Source organism: Indicator indicator, chromosome 13, assembly GCF_027791375.1.
Source record: "Indicator indicator isolate 239-I01 chromosome 13, UM_Iind_1.1, whole genome shotgun sequence".
Taxonomy (NCBI): Eukaryota; Metazoa; Chordata; class Aves; order Piciformes; family Indicatoridae; genus Indicator; species Indicator indicator.
In genome coordinates this window covers 29,339,283-29,365,248 of record NC_072022.1, presented here as the reverse complement: position 1 = coordinate 29,365,248, position 25,966 = coordinate 29,339,283, and the positions used below count along the sequence as shown (strand labels likewise).

The 25,966-nt window shown below is 57.9% G+C and overlaps 1 protein-coding gene across 17 annotated transcripts in view; it reads left to right on the top strand.

Moving 5' to 3' along the window:
• Nucleotides 1–24,297, top strand: part of KIF1A (kinesin family member 1A) — a 33,331-nt gene extending 9,034 nt beyond the window's left edge. The window contains exons 13-48 of one of the 17 annotated variants that reach the window (XM_054385811.1): nt 1,441–1,574; nt 2,215–2,294; nt 2,901–2,976; nt 5,092–5,171; nt 5,460–5,566; nt 6,184–6,267; nt 6,391–6,571; nt 6,652–6,724; nt 6,970–7,063; nt 7,184–7,332; nt 7,489–7,667; nt 7,757–7,894; nt 8,843–9,073; nt 12,456–12,574; nt 12,656–12,741; nt 13,055–13,193; nt 13,356–13,524; nt 13,863–13,953; nt 14,316–14,434; nt 14,614–14,669; nt 15,345–15,453; nt 15,561–15,627; nt 15,716–15,800; nt 16,125–16,230; nt 18,111–18,137; nt 20,985–21,099; nt 21,338–21,471; nt 21,588–21,649; nt 21,741–21,886; nt 22,149–22,361; nt 22,504–22,581; nt 22,855–22,979; nt 23,125–23,268; nt 23,373–23,565; nt 23,640–23,758; nt 24,255–24,297. In XM_054385811.1, the coding sequence (XP_054241786.1) occupies nt 1,441–1,574; nt 2,215–2,294; nt 2,901–2,976; nt 5,092–5,171; nt 5,460–5,566; nt 6,184–6,267; nt 6,391–6,571; nt 6,652–6,724; nt 6,970–7,063; nt 7,184–7,332; nt 7,489–7,667; nt 7,757–7,894; nt 8,843–9,073; nt 12,456–12,574; nt 12,656–12,741; nt 13,055–13,193; nt 13,356–13,524; nt 13,863–13,953; nt 14,316–14,434; nt 14,614–14,669; nt 15,345–15,453; nt 15,561–15,627; nt 15,716–15,800; nt 16,125–16,230; nt 18,111–18,137; nt 20,985–21,099; nt 21,338–21,471; nt 21,588–21,649; nt 21,741–21,886; nt 22,149–22,361; nt 22,504–22,581; nt 22,855–22,979; nt 23,125–23,268; nt 23,373–23,565; nt 23,640–23,758; nt 24,255–24,297 (4,151 nt within the window). Of the gene's footprint in view, nt 1–45; nt 73–1,365; nt 1,575–2,214; nt 2,295–2,900; nt 2,977–5,091; nt 5,172–5,459; nt 5,567–6,183; nt 6,268–6,390; nt 6,572–6,651; nt 6,725–6,969; nt 7,064–7,183; nt 7,333–7,488; nt 7,668–7,756; nt 7,895–8,818; nt 9,074–12,455; nt 12,575–12,655; nt 12,742–13,054; nt 13,194–13,355; nt 13,525–13,862; nt 13,954–14,315; nt 14,435–14,613; nt 14,670–15,344; nt 15,454–15,560; nt 15,628–15,715; nt 15,801–16,124; nt 16,231–18,110; nt 18,138–19,577; nt 19,602–20,984; nt 21,100–21,337; nt 21,472–21,587; nt 21,650–21,740; nt 21,887–22,148; nt 22,362–22,503; nt 22,582–22,854; nt 22,980–23,124; nt 23,269–23,372; nt 23,566–23,639; nt 23,759–24,254 lie in introns of all 17 variants that reach the window. The other 16 variants (XM_054385809.1, XM_054385821.1, XM_054385819.1 and 13 more) reach the window with 16 other exon arrangements.
• Nucleotides 24,298–25,966: the final 1,669 nt, after the last annotated feature.

The window sequence follows — 25,966 nt, the reverse complement described above, 5'->3', positions numbered from 1 at the left end:
TCTCTCTCTTACCCTTGCTCCTTGCCCTCTCTCTCTCTCTCTTAGCCCATCCTGCTGCAGGAGGATCCAAATGTGTGTATTCCCCATCACTGGTACTCTCTGTTGCTTCACAGCTTTGGGAGGGGCACCTGTGCAGCATAGCGAAGGGCTCCCGTAGCCAGCCCCAGCCATTGCAGCGTGCTTGCCTGCAGGCTGGTTATCTCTAAGGAGCTGGCACAGGGGACGCTGGCAGAGTCGCAGTTAGCCTGTGGGCTTGGGATAGGACTCAGAGGGACCAGTGCCCATGAGGACTCCTTCCTCCATGCTGTCTTAATGTTTCCTGTCACTGCTGCTGCTTCTGCTTCTGCTGTGCTGAGGCTCGTCAGGACTGGAGCCCGGCATGACGCTTTGGCAGGCTGGCATAGTGCTCTGCTGATGGAGAGGTGTTGTGAGGACCAGGAGGGTTTTGCCTGTGGATAAGCACTATTGCCCCATCCTGCCCTGGGTCAGGCAGTGCTGCCAGGCTGCAGTGAGCCCCTTGAGGAGCTGGGGACCTGGCCTTTCCCCTCCTGGCTTGGCTTCCCTGGATGCAGGCTGATGGAGGTGGGCAACTAATGCTGCACCTGCTAACTTGTGCCTTGCCTGCTTCCAGCCCAGTGCTCCGTGCCCCTGTGACTTCTCAGGGCTGAAGGAGAATCTCTGATGTAGGGTCTGGTGGCAGCTGATGCTTGGGGTGCTGGCAGGCAAGTGCCACTGCCTATAACTGGGCATGTTATCCCCCTGCTCTCTGCTTTTTCTGTCTGCTTGGCTAAGGTGCTGCTCCAGTGGGCCAGAGGCTTGGGATCTATCAGCAAGGGGATCCCACAGCCCCTTCTGCTCTGCCCCCATGGCCCCTTTGTAGGATGGAGGGCCACTGCCTCTCCTCCCCTTCCTTTCTCATTCTCTGCTCCTAGATCCAGCTAGTCTGCACAGCTGGTCAGGGAAAGCCACCCAGGCTACATCTGCGGGAGGATGATAGGGGCAGGGGCATGTTCTTGGGGATCTTTTATTCCAGACCTGATGGCTGCAGGATCTGATGTTGCAAAAAGGAAAAAAAAAAAAAAAGAAAAAAGCATCCCCAAGAGCATGGGAAGGCTCCAGGGCTGTTCTAGCAGCTGCTTCCCAAAACAGCCCCATGCTCCTTGGGGGCTGCCAGGGCTGGGGGGGGGAGATGCGTGTGCCCGTGCCCTGCTGCTGCCTGTGCCTTCCCCTTTGACTTCTTGGCTTTCTTCTCTTTGCACCTGGCCACTCGATGGGGTTTTTCTTTCCCCAACAGCTTTTCTTGTCTGTGTCTTTCTCTTTCTCTATCCATTCCTCTCTGTGTGTCTTTCCCTGGCCTGTCCGTAGATGTGTCCGACCTTGAGAACAATAACAATGCCCGCGGGGCAGAGCTGAGTTACTGCCGTGACAATCTCTCCACAGTGACCAATGCCATCGCGGGGATCAGTCCCTCCTCCTCCCTGTCGGCCCTGTCCAGCCGTGCTGCCTCTGTTGCCAGCCTCCACGAGCGCATCATGTTTGCTCCAGGCAGCGAGGAGGCCATCGAACGGCTCAAGGTAGGATGCCAGCAGCTGGCAGGAGGGAGGGTTCAGCTCAGTGCTCTTGCTCTGAGGCTTGCGCAGCAGACTCAGTGTTTTCTGGAAACCCCTTATGGGTGATGCTGGTGGGACTCATGGAATGGGTTGGGTTGGAAGGGACCTGAAAGCACATCCAGCTCCAACCCCCTGAGAGCCCAGGTTGCTCAAGGCCTCATCCAGCCTGGCCTTGAACACCTCCAGGTATGGGTTAACACAATGCTGGAGGCACGACAGACCCAGAGCTACCCAGTGCTCTGGACTGCTGGATGGGAGAGAGTCTGGCATGGTGACATCCCCCTGGTGCTGCCACCCTCCCCATGGGTTGACTGCTGCCTTTGCCCTAAGGGATGGGCAGTCCTGGCTCAGGAAGGGTGCTTCCAGCTCAGCATAGTGCAGGAGCGGGCTGGCAGCAAGGAGTTGGAGAAGCTGCTCTGTGTGTCCTGCTCTTTGAAGACGGGGATGATGGAAAGATGCGGGTGAAACGCTGCCTCGGCTTGTTTAAACCAGCCTGAAACCGTGACCAGTGTCCTGCTGCAGCATGCTAGGCACAGCCTGGCAGAGCAGGCAGGTGTGCTGCCCATGGGATCTGCTAACCCCCTGCTAACTCCTCGCTTGCCAGGAAACGGAGAAGATCATCGCGGAGCTGAATGAGACATGGGAGGAAAAGCTGCGAAGAACAGAAGCAATCCGGATGGAGAGGTAGATGGGTTGGGATAGAAAGGGGATGTAACAGGATGGGGTTCCCCAGACATCTCCCTTCCTCTGCACTTCGCCTACAGCAGTTTGGCTCCTGCCATCCAGCCATACCTTGGCTGTCCCCTAGGCACCCCAGTCCCCACCATGTTGGCTTGCACCAATGTGGTCTGCTCTGAAGATGGGGCTGGGCTCTTTTCAGTGGTGCCAGTGATAGAACAACGGCCAACAGGTACAAACCAGAACACAGGAGGTTTCACTTGAACTTAAGGACAAACCCTCTCTCCTTTGAGGGTGACAGAGCACAGGAGCAGGCTGTCCAGAGAGGTCCTGGAGTCTCCTTCTCTGGAGTCTTTTAAAATCCACCTGGACATGTTCCTATGCAACCTGCTCTGGGTGACTCTGCTTTAACAGGAGGGTTGACCTAGGTGCTCTCCACAGGTCCCTTCCAACACCCACTATTATGTGAGAAACCCTCCTGAGGCACAGAGCTGAAGCAAGTCCTATGGCTGTGATCCATAGGGCAGACCTGTGGGCTTGTGTCCCATCCTCCGCTTGTCTAGGGCTAGCTCCAGAGGCTTTGACAGGCTTCTCTTTCCCTTGCTCTTTCAGGGAGGCGTTGCTGGCTGAAATGGGGGTGGCTATGAGGGAGGATGGAGGCACCTTGGGTGTTTTCTCTCCTAAAAAGGTAGGATCATCTTATTCTCTTCTTCCTGGCAAATGAAGGCTGGTTTGTATCCTTGCAGCACCCTTGTGACTTGCCCTTTTACTCCTGGCCAGCCCCAAACATTTCACTTGCCTCTTCCTGGCTCTGAAACCTATAGGGGAGTCCTGGCGTTGACCCCGCTGGGCACAAACATCAGGGGAAATGTGTCTAAAGATCCAGCCCCTGTTGCCTATGTGCTGTCCCTGTTCAGGTTAGGCTTTGCTGACAGTGGTTGTGTTGGGCTTCAGGATCAGCTTATCAAAATCCATGCTTTGGGGTATTTGACATTGCTGCCCCTGGAATCACAAGTCCTTGCTGAGAAATATGAGTGTGGAAATATTCCATACCTTTCGTTGCTTCCAGTATCCTGGAAAGTGCTTCCTAAGCAAATATTGGCCATGTCCCAAAGAGTCTGTGTGCCAGAGGACCCTGCCAAGCACCAGATACGGCACATTGCTGCCTCTCGCTTGGCTGTATGACCATCAAGGTGGGGATGTGCAGTTTGCCAACCCCGTGGATCCTTTAGAGCAGCATGGGCCGGCAGGAGCAAGTGCTCAGCTCTGCTGCACTGAGAGTGCTCTGAGAGCTCCCTGGCAGCTGATGCTGGTTGGCTTGGCGCTGTGTCTTAGCAGATACCTGTGTCCCTAGTTGAGGTGGTACCACTCAGTGATGAAGGCTCTGTGTGCCTTAGCATGGCTCTTAAAACAGATGTCTACACCATCATTTTTGTTTCTCGTTCTTGTCTCAGCTGCTGCCTTTTAGGACCCCAGACCTTTGTGTAGAAAGTGTGGGGGTTTATTCCCCAAAGCAGGTTGGTCCTGGAGGTGGGGCATTGCTGTGGTGTCTCCTTGCTCTTCAGCTGTCTGATGGGTGGAAACTGCTCTGACTTACGCAGTGGCTGCCAAGGAAAGCTGGCATGTACAGCCTGCAAACTCCCATTTCATAAGGGCAAAGCAGGGCAGGACTTTGTTGTCCTATCGCTAGGGTGGTCGCATCTCCAAGGAGCTCAGTGGAAGGCAGAGCATCTGTCTTCTATTAGCCAGCCTTGCAGATCTTGAGAAAACTTTCAGGCTGGAGTCTGGGGCCTGACGCTAAACTTTATGGCCAAATTCTTCCTGCCAGCCACTGTGGAGAAGAATCTGTGTTCCTCTTGACCTCCAGCTCTCCCACACTCCTTGGAGTGAGTCTGTCCTGACTGCAAGGGCTTGTAGCATTGGTGTGACAGGAAAACTTCTGCATGCTGGACTGAGAAGACATTTCTTGTGGTCTCTGTTCTTATTTCTGAGAAACTCAGAACTTTACCTACTGATACTTCCAGGACTTTGCCTGTTGCCTGAAGGTGCAAATACAGCAGCTTGTGATGGGGTGAGATAAGCTAGCTGCAGCTGGAGTGGTCAGTGGCCATGGGTGGAAATTCTCTCTCACCAAGAACAAAGTGATTTGTGACCCAGGGGAAGAAAGTGATGGGAGGGAACTGTTAGGAAGGAGACCAAGGGGTGAAATTCAGGCTGGAGATAATGGCTTCAGGCCTCCACTAGTTTTCACTGAACCTCTGCTCTGGGACCTGCTCTTTTGAGTGCTTCACCTGTCTTTGTACTGTTAGTGAAGGAAAATTGGCACTTGGAGTTCCTCTTATCCTGAACCAGCCACTACAGGTGACATGTCTCTGTCTCAGCTATGCTGCCCATGGTGGGGCTGGAGGCTGTGGTGAGGCAAGGGCAAGTGAGCAGAGTCCTGCCCCAGGAGACACTAAACCTTATCAGGGATTCTCCATGGTTGGTGTTTGACTCCATGGTGGGCCTCTTTGCAATACAAATTTTCAAAGGTAGCCCCGGGAAGGGTGCACAGGGCTTGGCCCCTTGAGGAGGACAGCAAGGAGGTGTATGGAGGCAGGTCATGCCCATCCTGACTGCTCAGTTTTCTGCAGTGTCCCCTGAAAAGTACCTGCCTGGGCATGTTGTCCTGGAGCTACAGAGGGCAGGAGAGCCTCTCCATGTGCAGAGTGAGGTGTTGCTGAGTTCCCACCTCCCTTGGGAAATTCTTCAGTGCCTGGGAACATGGAATGCACCAGAGTGACTCCTTGTTTGTCTTTCCCAGACACCCCACTTGGTCAACCTCAATGAGGACCCACTCATGTCTGAGTGTCTTCTCTACTACATTAAGGATGGGATAACAAGGTGAGAGCCATGTCCTGTGGAGCAGTGGGAGCCTAGCTTATATCTCAGTGCCTGACATGTCTGGGAGGACAGCAGGGTGAGAGCTATCCCCAGGCTGAACACTGTTTCCAGGGCACCCCCAAAACGCCATAGGCATGCGAGCAAAGTGTGTTCTGTTGGCGATCTTGCTGGGCACATTGGTCCTGCTGTGCATCAAGGCCGGCTCCTGTCAGTGCCAAGGGTGGCCTTGGGAGAGGCTCAGGGTGGGGCTGCTTTGAGGAAGCATTGAGATGAGTTTCCTTGTGGCAGGGTTGGCCGAGAAGACGCAGAGAAGAGGCAGGACATCGTTCTCAGTGGGCACTTCATCAAGGAGGAGCACTGCCTTTTCCGCAGTGACACCAGAACTGGTGGCGAAGGTATTCCTTGGCTGGAGGGGCTCTACCTCCCCTGGGACCCTGCTCCTTCTACATGTCCCCAGCACCTGCCCCAGCCCGAGGTCCTGCCCTCCTCAGATTCATGGGGCTCTCCTGCACAGCTGTGGCATCCCCTTGCTTCCAGAGCAAAATACAGCCCTCAGCTAGCTGGAGGGGAGCTTGTATAAGGCTACCATGGTGAGGCAACCCAGAGAGAAGGGGCAGGATGGAAGAGCAGGCCATAGATGATTTCCTCACCCAAGACACAGAATACAGCCTGCCTCCTAAGCTAGCAGGACCCTAGGGGTGAAAGGGCTGTGGGAGATGACCCTGGGAGATTGGATATGCCTGATGGAGGCCCTGATCTCCTCTCACATTCCAGTGTCCAGCCACTCTCAATCCTTGGGACTGCTCTGATTAACATGAGGTTGGCTGAGCCCTGTTGGTTGCCCAGGGTGTGGGTGCTGCTGGTGGGTACCTTGGTGTCCATCTCTCCACATCTGGGGTGCCAGCTGGGGCAGCTCTCCCTTTCTGAGGCTGCAGGAGCAGCAGGGCAGGAGATGCAGGATTTATCCCTCTGCTTCCACCTTTCCTCCCCTCCCTCTCTCCCCACGCCACAGTGATTGTGACCCTGGAGCCTTGCGAAGGTGCTGACACCTACGTGAATGGCAAAAAGGTGACGGAGCCCAGCATCCTGCGCTCAGGTGGGTCCCTGGAGCTGGCACACCAACCCTACTCTAACCCACCCCCATCTGTCCCACAGGGCCCTGCCTGCTGGCCCACATTAAAGCTGTCTCCTTTCCCCTGGCCCACCTGCGTCCCCATAGGGAACCGCATCATCATGGGCAAGAGCCACGTGTTCCGCTTCAACCACCCTGAGCAGGCTCGGCAGGAGCGGGAGCGGACCCCCTGTGCAGAGACCCCCGCCGAGCCCGTGGACTGGGCCTTTGCCCAGAGAGAACTGCTGGAGAAACAGGGCATTGACATGAAGCAGGAGATGGAGCAGCGGTGAGGGCATGGGCTGGAGCAATGGGGATCTGGGGATCCACCTCCAGGGTGGTCATTCTCTCCTTTCCTATTCCTCCCAGGCTCCAGGAACTGGAGGACCAGTACCGGAGGGAGCGAGAGGAGGCGAATTACCTTCTTGAGCAGCAGAGACTGGTAGGTGGCCAGGCCCTGGCTCCTTCTCAAGCTTCCCAGGCACGTCTGAGCCCTGGCAGAAGTTTGCATGGAGTGGCTCTGTGTCCTAAAAAGAAGGGCAAATCTGTTGTCCCTGAGGCTGTGCCCATAACATGGATCAAGAGAAGGGAGAAGGCTGGGCTCCTGCATGGGGGCAGGGAGAAGGACTATATGGCAGCGAGGTCACATCATGTGGGTAGCATCATCTCTCTCCATGCTTCCCCCAGGACTATGAGAGCAAATTGGAGGCTTTGCAGAAGCAGATGGACTCTAGATACTACCCTGAGGCAAATGAAGAAGAGGAAGAACCCGAGGATGAAGGTAAAGGGTGAATGCCACTACCAGATTTTGAAGCTCTCTGCAGGAGGAAGAAGAGTGGACCACAGGTCCCCTGGGCAGTGATGTTCTCCCTCCTGGCAGTGTCCCTCCATGTCCCCACAGTGCAGTGGACAGAGCGGGAGTTTGAGCTGGCCCTCTGGGCCTTTAGGAAGTGGAAGTGGTACCAATTCACCTCGCTTCGGGACCTGCTCTGGGGCAACGCCATCTTCCTCAAGGAAGCCAATGCCATCAGTGTGGAGCTGAAGAAGAAGGTGGGTGCCTGTGCCTCCTCTCTGGCTTTCTGTGGCACCCACTTCAGAGGCCACAAGCTTGGGCAGCGGTGGAGCTGAGGAGGGGATTGCTGAAGGTACCACCTGGAGCCTGCTGTCCTTCTGGGTGGCTCACTGTCCCCCTCTGCCCTTCTCCAGGTCCAGTTCCAGTTCGTGCTCCTCACAGACACTCTGTACTCACCTCTCCCTCCTGACCTGCTGCCTCCTGATGCTGCCAAGGACCGGGAGAAGAGACCATTCCCCCGGACCATTGTGGCGGTGGAGGTGCAGGATCAGAAGAATGGGGCAACACATTACTGGACCCTGGAGAAGCTGAGGTGGGCAAATGATGTCCATGCTGGGAAGGGCTTTGCCAGGCTCAGTCCAGTTTCTCACCGCTGCCCATGGCACCTGGCTCTGCCTGCAGGCAACGCCTGGACCTGATGCGCGAGATGTACGACCGAGCGGCAGAGGTGCCCTCCAGCGTCATGGAGGACTGTGACAATGTGGTGACCGGCGGGGACCCCTTCTATGACCGCTTCCCCTGGTTCAGGCTGGTGGGCAGGTGAGCGCCTTGGCTCCTTCTAGGCCCCACCCACAGCCCACAGGCTGCCTTTGCTTCTTGCAGGACCTGCAGCTGTCCATGGCTGCCGGGGTGGATGTGCTGCCCTCCCCGTGACACTCAGGGCCTGTTTTGCCTGCCACGGCTCTCCTCCATGTTGGCTGCTGGGACCCTGAGGGACTCCCGAGCCATCTCCTGCTGCCTGCCTTAACACCATGCTGCGAGGCAGGGGCTCTTGGCTGGCTGTGGTGGGAAGCAGGGGGCTGGGGCTGTCCATGGGCTGAGAACCTGTGCTGTCACCACGTCTGCCCCCATGGGCACGTGTCCCTGTGCACGTGTTCCCCCTGTGCACGTGTCCCTGTGCACGTGTCCCTGTGCACGTGTCGGTGTCCGAGCATCCGTCTGTCCTGTGTGTGCCGTGCGTCTCCGTGCGCTTCCCGCATGCCAGCTGGAAGGATGCAGTGCTGGAGACAAGGCTGGGCCACCTTGGAGAGGGGTGGGCAGGGGGAGCAGGAGTCCAAGCCACACGGCCCAATGAACAACACTGGCTGCGGAGGCATCATCCCTGTGTCACGGCACATGGAGAGATTCCTTTCAGTGGCAGGCGTGGCAGCAAGCCTTGTGCCACCTGCTTGGTCCCCATGTAGCCTAATGAGGGGAGTCCCCACTGTTTGTACCATTTCTTGGGTCACTCTTTTCTCTGCCCTTTATAGCCAACAGCTGTTGGTGGCTTCCTTTAGAGCTGCACTTGATGAGCAGGTCTTTATTTCCCAATATCCCTTGGTTTAAACAGAAAAAAATCCCACCCAAAAACCCAACCAATAAGAAAAAGCAAAAAACCCCAACCAAAAGCACAATTCCTGTTCTCAGTCTCTGTTTGGAACAGCTGGTGTTAACCTGTCTTCTATCTTGTTGTACTAACCTTAGTTCAGATATCTCTGGCTGCAACAGCTCTCCTCTTTTCAACACATGCATGAGCGAGCGCATGGCTGATCTCACCCCCTCCCCTACCTTCTCGAACCCCGACTCCGACATCACCGAGCCTGCTGACGAGCAGCACCAGGGGCAGGAGGAGGAGGAGGAGGCGGAGGACCTGGAGGAAGACATCTTTCCGGAGTGCCCGCTGTGTGATGGCCGGGATCCGTTTTACGACCGCTCCCCCCTGTTCAGTTTAGTAGGAAGGTTGGTGAGGTTTCAGGAGAGCATGCCGGGAAGGAACTTAGCTCTTTCACCTGAGGGGCCTGCTTCTGGACACCGCTCCCACCTCCCAGCGTCCCAGAGGCACAGGGGGTGGCTGGCCAGGCCCAGGGCACTCAGTGAGGTGCCCACTGAGGTAGGCGGCAGCAGGGGAGAGCAGGGAAGGTGGACAGCACCAGCTCTGCTGGAGACGGTTCAGGCAGGTCCCTCTTTGCAGTGGTCCCAAAAAGGAGAGTTCTGCTGCCTCTCCAGTACCAAATGAGACATATGGCTGTCTTGGTCCTGGGCATTTCTGTCCCAGGAAAGGCTTCTACCCAGTTTGAGGTGGCCCCCATGGTGCTGCTGGCTGGGGACATGCGGAGACTTTGAAGCCATGCATGCCTCTGGCATTAGCTTTGCTGTCCTGGCTGTGTTGGTCAGTGTGAGAACCTCCAGACCTGGCAGCTTGGATGTCCCTAGTGGTTGGGGGGGCAGAGCTGAGTCGAGTGAGGGAAGAGCTGAGCTCAGGAGGGAAAAGAGGGCTCTGTGAAAAGTGATATTTTCTCTTGCTATTCATACCCAGTGCTTGGCTTGGAGCCACCCCTGCCAGCTTGGCACAGGAGATGGTCAGGGAGGTGGTCGGGTGCAGGCTCCAACTCCACCTTGACTCTGGCCAAGGACAAACAACTTTGATTTCTCATACCTGTTGGCCAGGAGGCCCTGCTGGGCTCCATTTGCCTTGGCCTGCAGAAGCCCAAGAAGCCCTGAAAACCAGTTGTGCTGCCAAACCCAGTCGCAGTCTGCCCATCCCCAAAGAAGGATGTGGTGCTGTCAGCTCTGCTCTGGGGTTTTCCCCAGGGGATGTGCACCTAGAGCTGGTCCTGGAGCCTCTGTTCCAGGCAGGAGCCTGGGGGACTCATGGCAGTGAACCTCTCCCTGTGGAGGCTGCCCCAGTGGGGTGGAGGTGGAGCTTCTCTTCCTCCATGTGCTAAAGTCAGATTTATCCCTGCCAAGCAGGGAGCAGGCAGCGAGGTGAGGAAGAGGAGCAGTGCAGGCAGAGAGGATGGAGGTGGGGGTAAGAGTCCTGCAGCCTCAGACCGAAAGAGCTGGGTTCTTCCCCCACCCTTTTTTTCTTTTAATTTTTATTTTTTCCTTTTTTACTTATTTAAAACAACCCCAAAAATAAAAAACAAACAAACAACCTCCACAAAACTCTTGGGGGGCACCTCAAAAAACCCCCAGGAGGCCCTGCAGCAGCAGCCTCGCTCTGTGCTTGGCTCCCCGCACAGCAACTCCGCTGGCCACATTTCTTGTGAAGTGTGCTTGGATTGGTTTATGATTGGATCCTTGTCTTTGAGTTCTTTTTTTTTCTTTTTTTTTTTCTTTTTAGTTTTCTTGGTTTGTTTCATTTTGTTTTTGTTTTTGTTTTTGTTTTTGTTTTTTTAGCTACTGGCTCTATCCAAAGCTTTAGCAAAAATTGGGGTTATTTCCCTTTTGTCTTCCTTTGAAAAGGCTTTTCTTTGGTCTGAGCATGCCATCTTTGCACCTCACCAATCTTGTGGTTAGTGTCCCTGCCCTCCTTCCTCTAGTGACACACACACTTGTCCCCCTCCTGCCTGTCTGTTCCCATCCCCACCTTCCTCTTTCTTCCCTCTCCACTTCCTTGGCTTCAACACCAGCTGTCCTTCAATTTTGGGTGGGTGGGCACCCACAGATCCTGGTGCTTTTGAGACCTCCCCATGGTCTCAGAGCTTTGTCCCAGGCATGCAGTCCAGCTGGGCAGCCCTAGCAGGACTTTGCAGTCCCTGGTGGCCTCCAAAAAGAGATGTGGTGAGACAGGCCTGGCAGGAGACAGTGATGGGGCATTTACCTTTGCTTCCACAACTTGAGTCTTTGGAGATGCTTTGTGTGGAAAAAGCTTCAAGCAGCAGTTGGAGGTAAATGGGAGTCACCAGACCAGGGAGAACCTCTGGACTTGGGGACTCAGTCTGCAAATGTGGGAATGGAGTCTCCTGCAAGAGCCCCCTGGGCACTTTTGAGTGAAGCTGGATGTATTTACAGACACCTGCAAGGTGGGTACGTCGTGCATAGCACTGCCAGCCCCCTGGAGATGGAACCCTCATGGGAGCCTCCTGAAGCAGAAGTGTCCTAGCTGGCCCCAGCACCACCCCATCCCACGATACCTGAAAATGCTGCCTGTCAAGATGCTGAGGGGCACCCTGGGGAGGGGTGCTGGGCACCCTGCACCCTCTTGCTGAGAGTGGGGCCACCCCACAGGCAAGAGTAGTTGGCATCTCTCGGCAGGGATCTCAGTGCCAAAGGCTGCAGACATGACTTGTCGCTGCTGAGGGCATGGCACATTGCCAGTGCCAGAGCATTGCCAGAGTTCCAGGAAGACCATCAGATGGCAAGCCGGTTGGCAACAAGGTTAAGGAAGGTGGCAAGAGACAAAACACTTGAGAAACAGAGAGCAGTGGCCTATCAGGAGGTGCTAGCAGAGATGTGGTGCAGCCGTTATGTTGGACCTTGGTGTGGCACCGTGCGGCAGCAGCACCAGTGATCTGGATGCCACAGAGGACAGTGAGGAGGCTCAGACCTGCCACATGGGGAGTGGGCAGCTCCTTTCTCGTCCACAGGGGGAAGCTGGCCATGCTGTCCCTGTGACATGCTGGCAGGCAGCTTGGGACCCCACAGCTGCACAGGTGAAGGGATAAGACCAGGGGACACACACCATCTATGCTGGCAGCCATGCCATGCAGCCTCCCTCCCAGACAGGCAAAGGCCATGTGCAGCCACCAGTGGTCCTACAACACTGGGAGCAGAGCTGGGGCCAGAGCCCTGCTGGCAGGTTCATCTCTGGAGGCTTCTGTTCTCCAGCTAGGACCTCCTCTCCCCTTCTTTGCTCCTGGCCTTTACCTCCCTCTTCATCATCCCTTCCCACCTCTGCCTTGCCCCTGTCCCCCTCACGGTGACTCTGCAGCCGCCCCCCGAGTCATGTTGCAGCATCTCCTGCCCTAGTCCTCCGGCTCTCCACCGCAGAGAACGTCCTCTTCCCTCCCAGCTTCATGGTGGCACCAGCGCAGCCCCCTCCCCTCCCTGCCCAGCACAGAGGTGACAGCTGGAGAGGTAGGCAAGCCCTGTCTGCTTCGTGTGCTGCCCGCGGCGCGCTGCCCACCCGCCTGCCCGTGGCACGCTGCCCGCCTGCTGCCTGCCCTGCCCCTCAGCTGGCCCTGGCTGCCTTCTCTTAAGTTTTGCTTTGCAGCACTGTGGTCGCGCCGGGAGCGGTGTCCTGGGACCTCGGCCGCCGCCGGCCGCACCAGCTGTGCCAGGGGCCGGCGGGTGGGGGCAGTGACCCTCCCCCCGTTTGTGTGTCCCCCCTCTCCGGCAGGGCTTTCGTCTACCTGAGCAACCTGCTCTACCCCGTGCCCCTGGTGCACCGCGTGGCCATCGTCAGCGAGAAGGGTGAGGTGAAGGGCTTCCTGCGTGTGGCCGTTCAGGCCATCTCAGGTAGGAGTGAGACCCCACCCCAAACCTGCCCTTCGCCTGCCCCCCTCCTTCTGCGTTTCCTCACCCTAGTCCTTCCCCCAGCGGATGAAGAAGCCCCCGACTATGGCTCTGGTGTGCGGCAGTCGGGGATGGCTAAGATCTCCTTTGATGACCAGCACTTCGAGAAGGTAGGGCAGCAGCCAGCTCTCGGTGGGTGCCCGGGCACCGCAGGCCCTTGCTTGCCGCGGCAGTGGGAGCATGGGAATCGCTGGGCTTGCAGAGGTGCGGGCATCAGGCTGAAGGGCAGTGTGCTCCCAGCCTATTCAGTAGCCCCCAGCCCTCCGGCACTCATCACTGCAGCCTGCTCTTGCCCATGTCTCGGGCGGCTGCCGTGGGGTGGAGGGGAGATCTGGAGGTGCCCTGGTGTTTGAGTGGTGGTGGCAGCACAATCAGGATCACCTTGGGGATCACCAGCATCCCTGAGCCTCACTCCTGGCACAGTTCCAGTCGGAGTCGTGCCCAGCCGTGGGGATGTCTCGCTCGGGGACCTCCCAGGAGGAGCTGCGCATCGTAGAAGGGCAGGGACAGGTCAGCGACGTGGGTCCCTCTGCTGATGAAGTCAACAACAACACCTGTGCAGGTGAGGAGGTGCTGACAGGCAGCTGGAGAGTGGTCTTCAGTCTTGGCACCCAACCTGCTGTGCCTGCCCAAGGGTCAAAAGCCTGTTGCCCCCATGTGAGGCTGCTGGCAGACACGGAGGGGTTGACCCTTTTGCCTTTCTGAAACCATTACCTCCTCTCAGTGACCCCGGAGGACCTTCTCCTGGACAGCCCAGAGAAGCCTGCACCAGATGGGCTGCTGGAGACTGCTCTGGACCACTTAAAGCTGGGCAGCACCTTCACTTTCCGTGTGACAGTCCTGCAAGCCTCTAGCATCTCTGCAGAATATGCAGACATCTTCTGCCAGTTCAAGTGAGCCCTTCGGGCCTCCCAGCCCTACATCTCCTCCTCTGCTCTGGCCATCACTTTGGGGCTGGTGCTGAATGTCAGGGAGGCCCAGCTCCCCCACTTATGAGCCCTTCACGGCTGGGGAGGCAAAGCCAAGAGCTGCAGGGTGACTCCATGTGCTTGTCTGCTGCTTTGTTGGTTTGCTGGCAAAAGGCAGGTAGATGCTCTTGTCAGCTTGAGGGGTCCTGTGCCAGATGCCTTGGAGAGAGCAGGCTCTTGTTCCAGTCTCTGCCCTTTTTCCTCTCACTGTTCTGGCATGTCCCTGTCCCATAGCCCCTAAGCCACCTTCCTTCCCTCCACAGTTTCATCCATCGCCACGATGAGGCCTTTTCAACAGAGCCCTTGAAGAATACAGGACGGGGGCCGCCGCTGGGCTTCTATCATGTCCAAAATGTGAGTACCCCACCCCTGTCCACTCCCCCTCACCCCTGTGGCTGCTAGGGTCTCTGTGGGACCAATGGCTGGATCTTCTCCCCAGGGAAGCAGCTTCCTCCTGGCTTTCCCAGCCCGCCACAGCCTTAGACAAGGTGGATGTGTGAGAAAAAGTCCCAAATTGGCTGCCCTCCAACCAAAAAGGCTAGGATTTAATGGCAGTGTTCTTGGTGGGGGAGAGCATCCCCAGGCCATGGGGAAGAGGATGGGTGAGGGACACAGAGAATCAGGCAGGATTACACACTCCCACCTACCCAGGTCTGATGCCATCTGCATCCTTTTCCCAGATAAATTGTGCCATCAATGGCTCTTTCTCTTCTTAGATTGCTGTGGAGGTGACCAAGTCCTTCATTGAATACATCAAGAGCCAGCCAATTGTATTTGAAGTCTTTGGGCACTACCAGCAGCACCCCTTCCCACCCCTCTGCAAGGATGTCTTGAGGTGGGTGACCCTAGGCCACCCTTGGCCCCTGGGTGCCATGAGGGCACTTGGTGCATCTGGCTTCCTGGGGATTGAAGAATGGATTGGGTGGGGGCAGGTGAATCCCCAGCACATTAAGTGGAGTTGCCTGGGTTTAGGAGTCCATGTGGATGCTTTAACCAAGCTGGTTCTCTCTGCAGCCCTCTGAGACCATCCCGGCGCCACTTTCCTCGTGTGATGCCACTCTCCAAACCAGGTAGAGGATCTGGCCTCTTGCTCTTCTGTTTGCCCAAGACCCTGTTCCTTTTCCTCAGGGGGCCTAGTTAGGACTCCAGGGGTACCACAAAATTTAATCCAGACCAGAGCACCCGAACGCCCTTGGCACCAATTCCTGCATCACCTGACTGATACAGAGCCTCCTTCTTATCTCCCATGGAGTGGCAGGGAAGAGGCTGCCCACCCTGGATGGCTCAGCCAGCCACCCAGCATTGCAATCCTGCAGGGGCTGCAAGGTCCCTGACATGCTCTGGCTGCCAAGCCCCAGGGTGTTGGGTTTGGCTGAGTGCCACGGTTTGCTGTGTGGTCCCCACACCAGCTCTGGGGGAGTCTCCTGCTGGCTGTCCTGGAGCAGCTGTTCTCAGAGCCACTGTCCCTGAGCAGTGCCTGGAGCAGTGCTGCATGCTTTGGGATGTGGCCATGCTGAGGCTGTGGCCTCAAGGTGTGCGTTTTGGGGATAGGGGAGGCCAGCTGCATCCTGATGCCCTTGCTGCTCCACATTTGGCATGGGAGAAGGCAAGGGGTGGTCAGTGAGGTCCTGGGCTGTCCCCCTCTGTGCACTCCATCCCGCCTCCTCTGCCTGTCCCCTGCCATCTTCTGTCTCCAAAGATCATCAGCAAGCTCCCCTTGATTCTGTGTTTCTGACCCACCACAGTGCCTGCCACAAAGCTGAACACCATGACTCGGCCCAGCGCTGGCCCGTGCCAGTGCAAGTACGACCTGATGGTCTTCTTTGAGATCTGTGAGCTGGAGGCCAATGGCGAGTAAGTCCTGCCAGCAAGGGGAGCGGAGGGAGGGAGATTTGCCCGGCACTTGGCACCAGCCCCCAGGCTGCTGGAGCTCTGTGTCATGCTGCAATCCTATCTTCCAGCTACATCCCTGCTGTTGTGGACCACCGTGGAGGCATGCCGTGCCATGGGACTTTCCTCCTCCACCAGGTATTCCTTCCCCAAGGTTCACCCCTGGCTTGAGCTCCTGCCAGGGGCTGTGTTAACCTTCGTTTTCCTCTGGCCTGGTGGGTCTCAGGGCATCCAGAGGAGGATCACCGTCACCTTGGTGCATGAAACGGGCAGCCTCATCCGCTGGAAGGAAGTGCGGGAGCTGGTGGTGGGTAAGTTGAGCCAGGTCGGGTGGGCTGTGAGCAACCCCCAGCCCCCCGAGTTTCCAAGCATCTTCTGGGGCTGTTTCTCACCCACATTCCCACAGGGGGCTTTACGCCTCGTCTCCCCTCTGGCTATGTAGTGCCAGCAGGTGACACTGGGACACCACAGTGGCAGGATGCCTTGGTCCCAGCCACCCTGGCCCTGTGGGACCCAGTGCTAGGTGGCTGCTGCCTGGGAGGGGGGGTGCTGTGGGCAGATGAAGGCAGGTGGGCTGCCCCTGCCAACCCAGGGCCACCTTCTGTCACCTGAGCAGCCCTCTGCTGTGCTTGCAGGCCGTATCCGGAACACTCCAGAAGCAGACGAGTCTCTCATAGACCCCAACATCCTGTCCCTGAATATCCTCTCCTCTGGCTACATCAGTCCCTCCCAGGATGACCGGTATGTGCCACTTCTCTTGCTCTCTCCCCACTGTGGTGAAGGCTGGAAGGGGATGTAGGGAGCCCCTCTCTCCCCTGGGAGGGGACTCTCAGCCCCACCAGAGGGTTCTGCCAAATTGTTGCTGCCTTGAGGAGGTGCTTTTCTGGAGCTGCAGAGGGTTTTGGAGTTCAGAGGTGCCAACCTCCTTTCTTTTCCTCCATGAGGCCTCTCTGTGCCAGGTTTGGGCATTGCAGGGCATTTTGGTGAGGATTCTGCTCTTCAGCGGCAGCTGTGGCTGCCTGGTACAGAGAACTGGAGGGGCAGGTGCTATGGAAGGACATTCTGACCAGTGGCTGGAAGGGGACCTGCAAGGGCTGTTTGTCCTGTGTCCCAAACTCTCTGAGAGGCTGCTTGTTGCCCATGGCCAGTGCCTGTCTGCGTGTGCATGATGCACTAAATCCATGGCCCATCACTGCTGGAATACTCTGGGGACTCCTGTCCCTCCAATTCTGTCCCAGGGGGGCTGTGTTCCCAGGGGTTTGGCAGAGGTGTGGGAGCGGTGAGGCTGGAAGGATTTTACCTCCAGGATCTCCCCGGCTGAGTCCTGTTGTGGCAGCGGGGCAGTGGTGGCACGGAGGGCTGAGCTCTCCTCTGCACCAGGTGTGCTGGCAAAACACCAGGGGCTGGCAGGGGTTCCTGACCAGAATGTGCCTGTGTGGACAACCACAACATGACAGGGACAGTCGTTCGCAGCACTGGGAGCAGTGGGATCAGTCCTGGGCCGTGCACGTGGTGGTTGCTGGTGTAGGAGCATCCTGGTGTGGGGACAGCTTCTCCCCTCCTTCTCTTCAGGGTCACCACTGCCCCAGGGTGGCCTGTCCCGAGGCTGGGTGTTCTGTGTTCTGATGGAGGTCTGTATGGGAGGTGCCACCTTCCAGTGCTCCTGAGGCAGCTCCTGAGCACAGTGGAGCAGCAGACGTTGTGCCCAGGCAGCAGAGCTGAGTCACTGGGTCGGGTGTGCGTGCAAGTGTTGGCACAGTCACAGGGACAGTGGAGCAAGGCCAGGTGGGGATGGTCAGGTGAGGAGGCTCTGCCTGGGAGAGCTGTGATGCTTTTGCTGGGCTGCTGGGAGCTGGGTGGCTGTGGCACCCATGGGCCTCTGAAGTTGTGCTGATTTATGTCAGCTGCTGATCTGGCCAGCTGGTCCTGGGTACAGCAGATCAGATTTTTAGCATCTCTGGTGTAGCCTGGCAGGGGGGATGTGCCTTCTGCTCCTGTCTTTCCCCACACGTCCCTAAGGGCAAGGGGACAAAGGTCAGGCTGGGGGAATGCTGGAGGTGTGGAGAGAAGCAGGGAAAAGGGAGGCTCTCCTGTGAGCTCAGAGGGTCTGCGCCTCAGGGCCAGCCTCAGATGGCAGCTCTGTGCCAGCGTGCCCTGTACCCATCCCATGGCCATCCTGCCCAGGGCCAGGCAGGGAGACAAGGGTGCAGGAAGCCGAGGAGCGCTCGCCTCAAGCACCCCCACCCCGCTTCCACCCCCGCATGCAGGTACACTGCTTCGGCCTCAGCAGCCTGCCAGGGGGAGCAGAGGGAGGGTAGAGCCAGGGCCTGCTTCACCCTCCTCCCTGGCTGCTTGCGCTCCCTGCTTCGCTGCCCTACTCCATGGAGCCTCCATCGTCCACAGCAGCCCTGGCTCCCCTCTGCAGTCTCCTCAGTCCTCTGGAGCCACTGAGGAGAAGAGCAGGGGAGCGGTACGGCTCCCTCCCAGCACCCATCCATCCCTTCATTGGGTACCCAGGGAGAAGGCATGGGTGGCAGTGCCCAGGGTCCGCCCTCGCTCCTCTCTGCTGCTGCCACTGCCCCGAGCCCACACTAACATGTGACTGTTTTGTGTTTCCGCAGGCAGTTTCTTGATTCGGATATCCCTAGGTATTATTTGTTTCCATTGGTTTTTTTCCCACTCCCTCTTCTTCTCTTCCTTCTTTCTTTTTCCTCTCTCGCCTGGGCTCGCTCGCTCCCGCCAGAGGCGGCACTTGGACACCCAGACCCATCCCTCCACATGCCCCCTCCCTCCTGCCCTGGCACCTCTCTCTCACTGGCCCCTCCTGCTGTTGTCTGGGCCGCGCTCTCGCTGGCTGCTGCTGCCCCTCGCACGCCTGCGTCCCCATCGCCTGATTTGGTTTTTTTTTATCGCTTTTCCACTTCACTGCTCTCCCATCTCTCTGGCATCTGGCACCGAGTGTGCCACCCCCCCCACTGCCTCTCACCCCAGCCCCAGCTTGGCCCCTGGCACCACTTGGAGTAGCTGCAGGGTTGGTGCAGATCACAGAGGGGAGTTCAAGGTGCCTTGTCCAGGCACCTGGTGATGACAGCAGCACTGCTGGGCTGTGTGTTGGCACGCAGAGTGGCTGTCCGCCCTGGGCATGGCAGTGCTGTGGGCACAGATGCAGCACACGGGCAGTGTGTGTGTGTGTGGCAGGGGGCACATGGCCCACTCGTGATGGGGGCTGTATCCCTGTGTGCCTGGGGAGAGGAAGCTTCAGTGGCGACTGCAGGGTGAGCCTGGCATGAAGTGTGTGGGTGACAGCCACCCAGCCCAGAGGCTGCTGCCCATCTCTGAACAGGAGCATTGCCGAGGCACCAGAGGAGGGGCATCCTGTCACTGGACTGCATGGCAGAAGAAGAGAATGAGTCTGGGGGCTTCTGAGTCCCAGTGGATTCCAGAGCTTTGTGCCTGGGAGGTTGTCCTTATAGCAGCTAGAAGCTGGTCACACTCAGAGATGCCTGAGGGCAGAGTTATCCCTCCAGCAGCACCTTGTGCCCCCGCCAGGAGGCGCAGAGGGACAGATCCAGGCCCCTGCTGCAGGGGATGTGGGTTTATGCTGGCATTGCCCATGGGCTCTGATCACAGTGATGCTCCCTGTGGACCAGGGGATGGGCCAAGAAATGATCCCCCACTCTGTGGGTGGCAGTCAGATGGTTGATCCTGTCTCATGATGGGCACATTCCCAGGGGACCGTGCTAGCCAGGAGCTCCTTGCCCTTGGGATGGCAGCGACGGCCATGTTAAGGGTGTGGGGAGCACACATGGTCACTTCCCAGCTGCTGGACCAACGAGGAAGGTGGGAGGCAGAGGGGTTTCACCCAGGCAAGTAAACCTCTGTCTGCCCTTGCCAAGCTCCCTCTGGGCTCTGGTTCGGAGTCCAGCTGGGCCGCTTCAGCAGGCGGTGCTGACATGGGGCGAGTGCCCCTGCCAGGGGTTGCCCTTCCTCGTGGCCCTGCGCCAGCACCGCCGGGCACGGCTCTGACCTCTCGTCTCTCTGTGTCTGTACCTGTGTGTGTTTGTCCCTGGGTCGCCTTCCACTGGTAGCATTGCCTTGGGAAATGACACTAGGTATTTCACGCGCTCCCACTCGGGCTGGTCCCTCCTGCTTTTCTCTTTCTCCTCTGCCTCCTCCCTTTGCTTTTTGCTCTTTCCCACCTCCCTTGGAGATTCCTCTCCTCCTCCTCCTCCCTGGGGAACACTCTCTTCTCAAGTGACCTGTGTCTACAAGGCAATTCCTCTCCTTGGCTGTGTCTTATGCGGGGGTTTTGGGTGCACTTTGTACACCTCCAGAAAGCGTCGCTCTCCCTCTGCTGCTGCGGAGGCAGCTGAGAGCCTCTCCCTGGTCCCTCCAGCTGCCCTGGCTCATGTTCAAAGAGCCAGTCACCTGCCTGGGGGCTGCTTCTGGGATGTGTCAAAGCATCCTCGTGGAAGGTGTAGCTGAGCCACAGCTTCCTGCAGGTGCTCAACAGGAGCTGGAGCTGCAGCAGCTCTGTGTGGCTTTAGCCAGGCAGTGTCCTGTAAGCCCTAAGGCTGGCCTGCAGGGAGCTCAGGAGCAGGACAGGGGTGAAACAAGGATCCCCCATGCTCTCAAACCGGAGCTGCCTCCTGCTGTCCACACCCTTGATTGCTTGACCCGAAGAGGGTGGTGCTGCTCTTGCTCTGAGTGGCTGCACCATCCTCTGCAGGACCCTGAAGGCACCGGGTGACTGGGGATGGATGTCCCTCACTCCCAGCCTGGGAGCCACCGAAATGCACAGTGAGGGGAGTGAGGCAGCCCAGGGGGACTGGGGCTGGTGATTATGGCAGAGCAAGACCTTGGGGAGACAGCCTGACAGGGGCTAGCCACCAAACCACGGTGGTCCCTGGATTCCTCTGAGGCTCAGGGCTGACAGACAGGGGCTGGGGAAGGGGACCTGGCTGAAGGGGGGAGGGGGTGGTCTCCCAGGGTGGGGCTAGCAGCAGCCCCCTAGTGCTGAGCATCCTCCCTCCTTTCCCTTCTGGCCAGTGACAGCTGCTCCTGGAAGGGGCCAGGAGGTGCATGCCCTGGGCTGAATAGTGGGGACTTAACCCCAGTGTGCTGGGGGTGGCAGCTGCCCACTCTGAGCATAGAGGTGGGGCATGCACCCTCCTTCGCTCTTCTCTGCCTTCCCAGTCTGCCCTGCCTTGCCTGCATCCCAGCTGAGCCCCCACTCCTCCCACAGCCTCTCTTCCCCAAACCCCTGGTCCACTGGCCATTGGAGGGTGCTGCGTCTTCCTCCTGCTATGCCTTGTCCCCCTATGCCTTGAGCCTGTGTCCTCTGGAGTGGCTGTCCCCATCTGTCCCTCTGCGTGTGCATGTGCCTGTGTCCCTGCAGGGCTGCCACAGTGCTGCAGGGGGGACGCTGGCATCTTGCTCACTCCCCTGGGGCGATAGGGGGGGTTGCTTTACCACCTCCGTATCTTTTCTCCCAGGACTTTCTACCAGTTTGAGGCAGCATGGGACAGCTCCATGCACAACTCGCTGCTGCTCAACCGTGTCACCCCGTACCGGGAGAAAATCTACATCACCCTTTCTGCCTACATCGAGGCAAGGACCTTAGCTGGGGTCATTACAAAGCCTGGTACTGCCCCCACTGCTGAGGTGCAGCCAGCGTGAGCCACTCCTTATCTGGCACTGATGTTAACAGAGTGCAGGATTCAACCTGATATTTGGGGGCCTTATGGGACCCCAGGAGTGGAAATGGCTGGGCACCAGGGATGGGAGAGACCTGCTGGGCTGCCATGCTGCAGCCCCCTGATGCCTCCCCTTCCTTGCTCTGCTGCAGATGGAGAACTGCACCCAGCCTGCTGTCATCACCAAAGACTTCTGCATGGTTTTCTACTCCCGGGATGCCAAACTTCCTGCTTCCCGCTCCATCCGCAACCTTTTTGGCAGTGGCAGCCTGCGGGCTTCTGAGAGGTACTGAGATGCTGCTGCCTTTCTGGGAGAGGAGAGCCATCAGCCAGGGACTGGAGCCCTGCTGGGCCATGCCAGCATCCTGGGTCCAGTAACGCCTCATCCCCTTTTGCTCGCAGCAACCGCGTGACAGGAGTCTATGAGCTCAGCCTGTGCCGCGTGGCTGATGCTGGCAGCCCAGGTGAGTGCCAAGCCCCTACCCAGCTGCTCACCATGAGGCCAGGAGGCACAGCACAGCGGTTGGTGTCAGGGCTGTGTGTCTGTTCCCACAGGCATGCAGAGACGGCGTCGCCGTGTGCTAGACACCTCTGTAGCCTACGTGCGGGGAGAGGAGAACCTGGCTGGCTGGCGGCCCCGCAGCGACAGCCTCATCCTCGACCATCAATGGGAGCTGGAGAAACTCAGCCTCCTGCAAGAAGTAAGGGTCTGGCCTAGGAATGGGCCAAGGTGGTGCAATCTGCATCTCAGCCCCTCACTGGCTGTCTCAGTCTTCTCAGGTGTGGGAGGAGGCAGGAGTGGGGTTGTGCCACCAGTGTTGTCCTGTGCATTGCTGCTAGCTGGGTCCCAGCAGGCCCAAAGCTCATGAGCAGATGGGGCTCAGGAGGCCTGGAAAGCACTGTCCCTGAAAGGATGTGGGTGAGGACAAGGGCTCATCTCTGAGCCTGCCTGCCTCTGCCCAGGTGGAGAAGACAAGACACTACCTGCTCCTGCGTGAAAAGCTGGAGACGACCCAGCGCCTGGGCCTGGAGACCCTCTCCCCCTGCTCCAGTGAGGACTCTGAGTACCGAAGTACATCCTGCATCTCCTCCCCGATCTCTGCTGATGGAGCCCCTGAGGCCCGCACCTCTCCCCCTGACACCCCCAGTGAGAGGCAGAAAGAGCTGGCTGTAAAGGTACCGTCTTGCAGTATCTTCAGCTCATGGGGAGGAAGCTGGGAAGGGGTTCCCATGGGGTGGCAGGAGAAAGCCCAAGAGGAGCAGGAGGAGGACGGCAGAGGAAGGTGTCTCCAGCCCCATCCTCCTCCTCTTTCCACAGTGCCTGCGCCTGCTGACACACACCTTCAACAGGGAGTACAGCCACAGCCACGTCTGTGTCAGTGCCAGCGAGAGCAAGGTACTGCTGCTGGGGGGCAAGGGCCAAGAGGGATGCATGACTGGGGGGTACTGGCTGGGCAGGGACCAGATGGGCACCACGGTGCGAGTAGACCCTGCTCTGAGGTCCCTGCTTCCTCCACTTGCGCTGGTGTGCCCAGAGCTGGTGACACTTGGGACTGTGCCAGCAGAGGACCCCACCGGCCAGAGATCTTGCCTCTCCCCATATGAGCAGGCACCTTGTCCTTTGCCTGTGCCCAGCTTCGGGCAGAAACTCAGGTCCACACCTCCACAGCTGTCTGAAATGTCTGTGACCCTGATGAGAGACCCCTCTATGCCAGCTCTTGGAGTCACCACTCTCACCCCCTCCTCAACTTGCCCATCACTGGTGGAAGGACGCTACAACACCATGGAGATCAGGTAAGAGTCACAGAAGATGGCCAGGAGGTTCAGGGGACACCCCAGCGCTCCCCAAGCAGGGGAGCAGTACCGCTGGGATATGGTCTTGGTCAATGGCTGTTCCTAGCTGTCACTCTTTCTACATCCTGGCCTCCTTCCTCCCCAGACCTCCCCAGGTGTCCTCCAGGGCTGAAAGCCCTGACCTGGAGCCTGCAGTAGAAGGAGAGCAGAAGTCCCCAGCCTGCCGGCCTGAGGAAGACAAAGAGCCCCAGCGTTTGCTGGTGCCTGACATCCAGGAGATCCGTGTCAGGTGAGAGCAGCTGGGCCACCTCCTATGGACTGGGGGGGACTGTGCCCTACCATTGCCATCTCCTGGCAGCCTGTGTCCCACTCTGACCTCTGTCCCTTCTGCAGCCCCATCGTCTCCAAAAAGGGCTACTTGCACTTCCTGGAGCCCCACTCTAACGGGTGGGTGAAGCGCTTCGTGGTGGTCCGGCGCCCCTACGTATACATCTACAACTCGGACAAGGATGCGGTTGAGAGGGCCATACTCAACCTCTCCAAGGCCCAGGTGGAGTACAGTGAGGACCAGCAGGCCATGCTCAAGGTAAGGCCCCGGGAGACAGCTCTGCCCTCTGCAGCCCCCTGGGCAGTGACTCAGCCCTGGTTCTCCCCTAGCAGACCCCGAACACGTTTGCGGTGTGCACGGAGCACCGAGGCATCCTGCTGCAGGCAAGCAGTGACAAGGACATGCACGACTGGCTCTATGCCTTCAACCCCCTCCTGGCTGGGTCCATAAGGTACTGGGGGCAGCTGGGGGAATGGGAAGCCATTGGAGGGAGATCCATGAGCAACCAAGCATGCTCCCTGCCCTGCCCCCAGTGCTGTCCCAGCTGCAGTCCCTTGGCCAGCCATGGGCAGTACCTGCACACAGCTGTACCGGCTCTCAGCTGGCAGAAGCTGGACCCCATTAATCCTGATTTCAGCTCCTCACAACCCAGGGCCAGATCCCAGCTGGTACAGAGGCATTGTGCTGAGTTCAAAGCAACATCCATGCCTAGTGGCAGGGACACTGTCCCTTCACAGTTCTTGAGAGCATCTCAAGGGGCAGGGCTAGAGAAATAGGAACAAATGTACAGGAAACGTTGTGCTCTGGCTAAAGAGATATTAAACCCATGACCCTCCAGCTCTGGCTGGAGTCTAGCACCAGCCTGGAGCCAGGACACCAAACCCAGGGGACCACACCTCTTCCTATCTACATCTCTGACACCCTTTGTTCCTTGTTTTCCAAATCAGGTCTAAGCTGTCCAGAAGGAGAACAGCCCAGATGAGAATCTAACATGTAAAACACCCTCCACCTCATCCGTCTGCCAACAGGATCAAGATAGCTGATTCTGTCTCAAGATTCCCATGTTAATGTCTGATCTCTCACACCATCTGCTGCCCCAGCTGTCTGCTCCATGGAAGGATCTCTCGATTCACACCTTCATGGGGGAAACTTACTTCAGTTCATAGCTGCAAAAGTCAGGACCCGCCTGGGCAGGATTTCTTGTGTGCGTGCCATCTGCTGCTCATCCCTCAATGAGTGACCTTCATGTCACACCATCTGTAATGCTCCAGAAAGGTCCCCAGTGCTGGGGAGGGAGCCAGGAGGGCAGTTTCAGCTAAAAGCTGGTCTTTAGTTTACAGAGGTGGGAGTGTGGTAAAGCTTGGAGGTGGGAGAGCAGGAGGAATTGCTTCCATGTGACAGGAAAGGAGTAGTTTAGGTATGGTGATTTCCTCATTTGTTGGTGTTTCAGCAGGAGACGGCAGGGTAGGATCAGGTGTCTGTAGTTTAAGATGATATTTATAAAGTATTTATTTCTATTTACATCACAAAAATCCCATAAATTGGGTCCTGGCCCCTGGCCAACGCCTCCCCCAGGCAGGGGAGAGCCATGGAGGTAAGCCGAGGTCCTGGATATGCCTTCCCTGGGTCATCCCTGGTGTGTGCCCAGTAGCAGTGGACCCTCTCACCCTCACTACCCATCCTTCCCCAACCTCTGCTTTGCCCCCACTGCACCTTAAACTACTTCTGCCCTGAGTGCTGGCTGGAGAGCCCACCATGTCTTCCCAAAGGAGGCAATTCCTACCTGCCCCCTCTACCTCTGGGAAAGGGGAGCCTGCCATCTTGGCTGGCTGGGGCACCCATGCCCATGGCTCATCTCACTTTGGAGCCTGGCCCAGCTGGAGATAAAAAGAGGGCTCTGGGGACAGCTCTGCTTGTCACCGTGTGGAAGACGCTGAAGCACACAGACACCTCCATTCCCCTGGCCTGGGAGCCCAAGGGGCTTGTCCAAAGGGAAAGAGGTCTCTGTCTCCTAAGGCAGGACACCAAGAGGAGTGTGGAGGTTCAGGTAGCCACTTTCAAAGGCAGATGGGAAAGCTCCCCAGGCTCCAGCCACTTCCAATCCATGCTGGCCTTAGCCAGTTCCAATCCAATCTGACCATTCCAATCCACAGGATCCTTGTTGCGCTTTCCCCAAAGGGTGTCACTTCACATCCCTTCTCCTCCCAGCAGGAAGACAGACTCAAGCAGGTCAGAGGGGCAGGGGAGAGGCTGGCGTGGGAGTGCCAGGGTGGGGATGCGACTTCTTTTTCCTGTTGTAGCTGGCATTTTCTCACTTCTCTTCCCTGGCTGCAGAAGCGAGCACCCACTTCTTTCCCACCCTGCCCCCATCAGCTTGTTAATCTGGGGGGGCTTCCTGCTGCAGAGGTGGCTTTGCTGAAAAGTCCTTCTCCAGCCATCACCACTTCCCACTTCACCCAGAAGCACCTCCTCTCACCCATGCCGGGGATGCTTTCATTCAGGGCTTCCTGAGCTGGCACAGCTCTGGGCAGGAAGGAGAGCATCTTCCCCTAAGCATGTCCCGGGCACCCCCCAGCTTTGCTGTCACGCCTTCGCAGCTGCCCTCCCCTGGCACAGCGCGGCCCTGCCGTGCCTCCTTGCACTCTGTGCTGTGTGTGTG